The sequence below is a fragment of the Camellia sinensis genome, chromosome 3 (genome assembly GCF_055761805.1).
Source record: "Camellia sinensis isolate YWXY chromosome 3, ASM5576180v1, whole genome shotgun sequence".
Classification (NCBI taxonomy): Eukaryota; Viridiplantae; Streptophyta; class Magnoliopsida; order Ericales; family Theaceae; genus Camellia; species Camellia sinensis.
In genome coordinates, this window is record NC_138963.1 from 216,152,766 (window position 1) to 216,159,407 (window position 6,642).

Sequence of the window (6,642 nt, forward strand, 5' to 3'; positions counted from 1 at the left end):
CGAGACGCGGGCCAATTTTACACTCCTATTAATGTGAATGTTAACATGTCAATGTGAATATTCACATTGTCAACGGGCTGTGCCCGTCTCGGCCGGACTCAAATTTTTCCGGGCACCCACGAGGATCGACATGGACCGGGCCCCCTACACATTGACGATATGAACATTCACATTGACGATGTGAACATTTACATTAGGGGTATTTTGATAATTATGTCACCCACAGGACTTATTGAAACATAAGAAAATAATGTGAACTAAATGGAATATAAGTAGATGAAAAGGATATTTTTGTATTCTTATCTCAAATAGGACCTAATGGAATAGTCAAAAAGAATATGAATTGGATGGAATAAAACTCTTAGAAAGTAGATTTATCAAAAAAGCTTTCCTAAAAAAATGACATATGTCAAAAGAAAAATATTTCCGTTACTCTCTCTAAATGACATCGTTTTGAATTGATTTTGGCACTAAAAATGACTCTTTTCGTTATTTCATGAAACATAAATGGATGAGAGCTTATACTGTGACACAGAATGAACTATAAGGTTTTAATTGACAAAATTAAAAATCTAGGGTTTGAATTGCAAAACACGCTAAATTTGAAATTTTATTTATAATTCTTCCTTTTATTAATTATTTTAAGATATTGGGCAAATTACATATACACCCCTCGAGGTTTGGCTAAATTACAGATGCCCCCCTGAGGTTTGAGAAATTACGAATTCCCCCCTAAATGCTATATTTGCATAAGAAATTAGGGGGTAATTTGTTATGAAATATAAACCTCAGGGGGCAAATTGTTATGAAAATACAAACCTCAGGGGGCGGGATGTAATTTCCGAAACCTCAGGAGTATCTGTAATTTAGCCAAACCTCGAGGGGTGTATATGTAATTTGCCCTAAGATATTTTACTATTTTTGTGTGAATTTTAATCTAAAAATAAGAAGGAAAAAAAATTCCTTTGCCAACAAGGCCAAAGGGTGTAATGGACATTTTGAAACCGACAATAATTAACGTCCCGACAAATCTGGAGCCCAACTTTATTGGCAGTGAAGAAACCGAGATATTTTTCTCTATTTTTGTTGGAAAATTATTCAATACTCCCATGGTACCACATGTCCATATTCCAAACCAATCATCAATTATTTAGCCTTATGTTGTCCCCCATTTCTAACATAAATCGTGGGCCCATGTGTCTCTCCACCAATCAAAGCCTTATGGAGCACCACGTGTCCATATTCCGGGAGTACTGAATAATCACGCATCTTTGTTGCTCAATCCTGAATATCCTAAAATTTCCAGATGATATCAGTAATAGAATCCACAGACGTGTCAACATCGCAACGGCCCAAACTCCACCTACCACTAACACCAAATACGCAACTGCGGATCCGTCTCAACACATCAAATATCTCTCTCTATACACTACCTCTTCACCTCGCCTCACCTCACCTCACCTCATCCAATCTCACTCTTTCCCTCTCCTCATGGACCGCCTCTCTCTCTTCCTCCTCTCTCTCCTCCTCCTACCATACCTATCTTTAGCTGAGGCAGCCTCCACCGTTGACTCCGATGAGTCCGCATCCTCCGACGATCTCCTGATCCGTCAAGTCGTATCGGACGGCGACGATCATCTCCTCAACGCCGATCACCACTTCTCTCTCTTCAAGACCAAGTACGGCAAGTCCTATGCTACGCAGGAGGAGCACGATTACAGGCTTGGGGTCTTCAAGTCTAACCTCCGCCGAGCCAAGCGCCACCAGATTCTCGACCCCTCCGCCGTGCACGGCGTCACAAAGTTCTCCGACCTTACTCCGGCGGAGTTCCGGCATAAATTTCTAGGTCTGAAGCGGCCTCTCAAGCTCCCGTCCGACGCTCAGAAAGCCCCAATCCTCCCCACTAACAATCTCCCTACCGATTTCGATTGGCGTGATCACGGTGCCGTCACTGCCGTGAAAGATCAAGTATGTAATTGATTCTATATGCATATGATCATGTTTTGTGGTGGTCTTGATTTTGTTTGGTTTTATTTTTTGGGAAATTTTAGGGATCGTGTGGGTCGTGCTGGTCTTTTAGCGCAACTGGAGCGTTGGAAGGAGCTCATTTTCTTGCTTCTGGAGAGCTTGTGAGCCTCAGTGAACAACAGCTTGTGGATTGTGACCATGAGGTTTGTCCGTTGACCATTGGCTCTGATTATGTATATTATGTTGATCATCGATCTTTTTCCCCTTTGTTAGATTGTATTTAATTTTAAGTTCATATTTGAGCTGCTTATAGATTTTTTCATTATTAGTTTTTATACATCTTTTGCAGCTCATGTGTATATGTATATATTTTGAGAAAGGTTGTGGGTTGTTGGAAATTTTGAAAGAGATTTGGACTGTTGGACCAATTTATCATACTCTTTTGGGGCTGTTTGTTTGGAAGGATTGAAGGGGAGAATTGGACTCCATGTCTAATCTATCCTGGAGTCTATTGGTTGAGAATTTGTAAGCCGAATGAGGAGTAGGAGATGTGGGATAGAAATGGTGGATTGAAATTTCATGGATTAGGTAATAAAATGACACATTTGGGTACTTGATTTCATTGTATTTAGTAAAATAAAATAAAATATAAAAATCTCAATTAAAAATAAAATAAAATAAATTTATTGAATTTTTATTGATGTTTATTTACTTAATTTTTTAAATAAATTTTTATAGATTTTTTATTGATGTTTTATTTTAAGTTTTGTTGATATTTTATTTCATTTCATTATAAATTTTATTTTGAAAATAACATAAATTTTGATTGATGTTTTATTTATTTAATTTAGTTAATTAAAAAATAAATTTATTTAATTTTTAGAAAATAAAATAAAATAATTTTTTATTTAATCTATCCAAAAATAATTAAAATATTAAAGACATATTTAGTATTGCTATTACTCAGTAAACAATTGAAAATGATAAAATAGTCTATTAAGTATTTATTCTTTTTCATAATATTTTGATCAAACATTGAATTTAATAAAATAATCATTTTTATACATCTAATCCTATGATAAAACAAACATGGGATATACATTATTTCCAATTAAATAGTCCGGGACTATATATATGAGGATTAATATTCCAATGGATTACAATCTCCCTTATTTAATTCGTCCAAACAAATATGACCTTTGAGTTCATAATAAATACAGAGGAAAATGTTTATGAAATTGAGTTTTTTTTCTGGTGAAATTACCGATTTTTTTTTTCAGTTAACCTTGCTTTGCCAAATTCTCTCTTTTAAAAAGTGTAAGGGCATATGACACCCAAGCATGTGGCCTTCCTATTGGATTTTTGGCTGATCTATTGCAAGATTTTTGATAGATTGTTGATACGCTGTCCTAATTTGGGAGTTGTGAAGAGATTGTAACATCTATTTTCACTTAAAATCTACTCAATACTACTACCCATTTACTTTCATAGAAGAGTTATGTTGTTAAACCCCTCAACAATATATTTTTGAATTGCAATCTTAATTTTTTTATTACGAGTACTAGTTACATTCAGAAGGCTATATGTTCATTGTTATTTGGCATGTTGATCTCTAAACAGAACCGTTACTGTATTCAATTGTGTATGACCATACAGTAGTAGTAAATTGTAGAAGTAGAATAAGCAGCTCTTTAATTAGTGTATAACCTTGGCATTATTAGCACATAGAGGCTGCAGAACCGTTACTGTATTCAATTGTGTATGGCCATACAGTAGTAGTGAATTGTAGAAGTAGAATAAGCAGCTCTTTAATTAGTGTATAACCTTGGCATTATTAGCACGTAGAGGCTGCCCTCAAACCTGAACTTGCATTTTTGCACTTGGAACTAATGGTTCAAATCCCATCGGTAAATTACAGAGAGTAGCATGTCATTTCCAAGCAAGCATGTGTCTAGCTAGTGTTTTGTAATGTCTTGATAACATGTTTTTGATCCTTCGCTACCGTGTTTGTCTATGGGATTGTGGTGAATTGAAGTTATTTGTATAAAAATCAACCACTCTCACTGGTATGACTTATCAAGTATGTGATTTTTGCAGTGCGATCCAGAGGATCGTCGTTCATGCGATTCAGGGTGCAATGGTGGACTGATGACCACGGCCTTTGAGTACACACTCAAGGTTGGCGGACTTGAAAGAGAGTCAGACTATCCTTACACTGGGAAAGATCGTGGCACCTGCAAATTTGACAAGAGCAAGATTGCTGCATCGGTTTCTAACTTCAGTGTTGTTTCCGTTGATGAAGACCAAGTAGCTGCGAATCTTGTCAAGAACGGCCCCCTTGCGGGTAGTTAGCTGTCTTTAAAATCAATGCCTGGTTTTCTAGTTTTTATTTTTATTCTATTAAAATGATGAAGGAGCTGCAAATATACTGACTGGTATTTTTTCTTTGGGGTGCAGTGGGAATCAATGCAGTTTATATGCAGACTTACATAGGGGGAGTTTCATGCCCGTACATATGCGGAAAGCATTTGGATCACGGAGTGCTTTTGGTAGGGTATGGATCTGCTGGTTATGCCACCATCCGGTTCAAGGAGAAGCCTTACTGGATCATAAAGAATTCATGGGGAGGAAATTGGGGAGAAAACGGTTATTACCATCTCTGCAGAGGTCCCAAGGCTCATAACCTATGTGGTGTCGATTCCATGGTCTCAACTGTTGCTGCTGTCCATATCACTAAGTAGATTCTGGTTTAGGTTTCTGTATTATTAAAGTCCTATTTTAGTTTGTTGAACTTGGCTTATATGTAACTATGCAATGACGGTATCGCGAACCACCAACCATTCTGATTGATGCCTGTTAGTTTTCAAAGGCACGTATGAACGTGACTGGATTGGATATGTAATATACTCCTAATGGCTTTTATTATGGTAATTCCAAGTTCATTTCGTGATTGTTGTCTGTTTGTTTGTTGATTCTAATACATGTGATGGTCCAATAATTTCTCAACTATTTCAAAAATTTCTTAAATCATTTTAGCATAACATATGAATGAATGATAAATTGCGCAATCATTTCTATATTGTTCCATATAAAGGTCATTCGAGTTCTTTCAAGTTTCAAAGATCACATCTATGGTAGGGACTTCAACAAAAATTGATTCTTTTTGCTCCAATGTGTTCCATATAAGATCATTTTCCCGAAATTTTGTCAGTCATCAACATTATCCAATTTGATTAATTTTAATAAAATGAAGCTGTAATGAAACTCTATCAGTCAATCAAACAATATAAGCTCAAAAACAGCCAATCAAGAACCAAAATAAGGTCTCAGACTAAAGCAATTCAACTGTTCAAAAAAAAAAGAAAAGAAAAAAAAGATCCTAAAGAAATTCAATCAACAGGTTGATGATCATCGTCAAGAAATGCTACACAATAAATGTATTTACGCCTATTTAAGCTACATGAATTGAAAGAGGTCAAGGTCTCTGACATATGAAATGGCGTGATGATCAGATTTGATACGGATGATTAGATGCACCAACTGCATTGACTTCCGACCGCAACAGATCCATCATCAGACAACACCCTCCCCTTCCTCCCATTTTTCAAAATGATCACAGAATTTACAATATGTGTATATAGAGAGATTGATAAATATTGGTATCGATTTGATAGCAAAGGCTGTTCAAAAATTCGTTTAAATCGGTAATTCGAACCAGATCGAATCATGTGGTTTGGTTCGGTTCTATTAAGAATTGGTTCGTTTTCGGATTAAGAAATATGAGAACTGTAAAAACGGTTCGGCTAATAGATTTTATGAAAAATCGCGGTTCGAACCGAACCGAACTGAATTTTAAAAGATATATATATAATATCAAGTTTTATTTTTATTAATTGGTTTGGGCTTTTTTGGCTATTTTAGCCACAAAAAACAAAATAGGCTATTTTAGCCATAACAAACAAAACATCGCATCTAACCCATAATCATTACATTATTCTCTCACAAAAAACTCAAAAAAGTCAAAAAACCAAAAAGTCTTTCCCAAACCAAGCTTTTAAGCCCAGACTAAAATAGCCAAAAAAGCCAAAAAGCCAAAAAGCCAACCCACTTCCCAAACGGAGGCTAAGTAATACCTTAATATTATTAGTTTTTATCATGAGTTAAATGTAATTAGTTTGAATAATTATTTTGCTAATATTAACAATTTATTCTTGTAAATAAAAATTTTTGGAACCGTAAACCAAACCGAAACCGAACAGTTTTTTCGGTTTGGTTATGGTCCGGTTTTACAAGTGTAACGGTCTGGTCTGATTCTCAAAATCACAGAACCGTTAGGATCGGTTCAGTTCTTGAATTTTCTCAGAACTGAACTAATCCGGACCATGCACACAAATGTGAAGCTGTTGACAACACTGCTCCGATGAATTCCACCGGCCGACTGATTCTCCGGCGATCAGAGGCTTGTACGTTGGGCCTACTCCGATCTTTCATTACATTTTAGTTTCTGGTAATGGGCTGGACCAATTTAATGCAATTCTTTTTTGTTACCACTTTGGAACCAAACTTCATTAAACGGGCCAATCTGGCCTAAATATGGGTCTAGGTGGTTAGCCTCAATTTGATGGGCCAACCTCGACCTTGAGGACTAGGCAGCCATAGAGGCCACGACCACGA

General features: G+C 36.2%; 1 protein-coding gene across 1 annotated transcript; it reads left to right on the plus strand.

Moving 5' to 3' along the window:
- The first annotated feature begins 1,276 nt into the window (after positions 1–1,276).
- Positions 1,277–4,926, plus strand: LOC114263065 (cysteine protease RD19A). Its single transcript, XM_028203562.2, has 4 exons — positions 1,277–1,968; positions 2,052–2,171; positions 4,066–4,312; positions 4,426–4,926. Exons 1-4 carry the CDS (start codon positions 1,492–1,494, stop codon positions 4,707–4,709), a joined length of 1,128 nt encoding a protein of 375 aa, XP_028059363.2. The 5' UTR covers positions 1,277–1,491; the 3' UTR covers positions 4,710–4,926.
- Positions 4,927–6,642: the final 1,716 nt, after the last annotated feature.

What these genes read in the sequence shown, in the direction of transcription:
- LOC114263065 (XM_028203562.2), top strand. Translation starts at nt 1,492, where the DNA reads ATGGACCGCCTCTCTCTCTTCCTCCTCTCTCTCCTCCTCCTACCATAC. An exon ending in TCACTGCCGTGAAAGATCAA is followed by an intron (nt 1,969 to 2,051) that starts GTATGTAATTGA and finishes GGGAAATTTTAG; the next exon opens with GGATCGTGTGGGTCGTGCTG. An exon ending in CAAGAACGGCCCCCTTGCGG is followed by an intron (nt 4,313 to 4,425) that starts GTAGTTAGCTGT and finishes TTTGGGGTGCAG; the next exon opens with TGGGAATCAATGCAGTTTAT.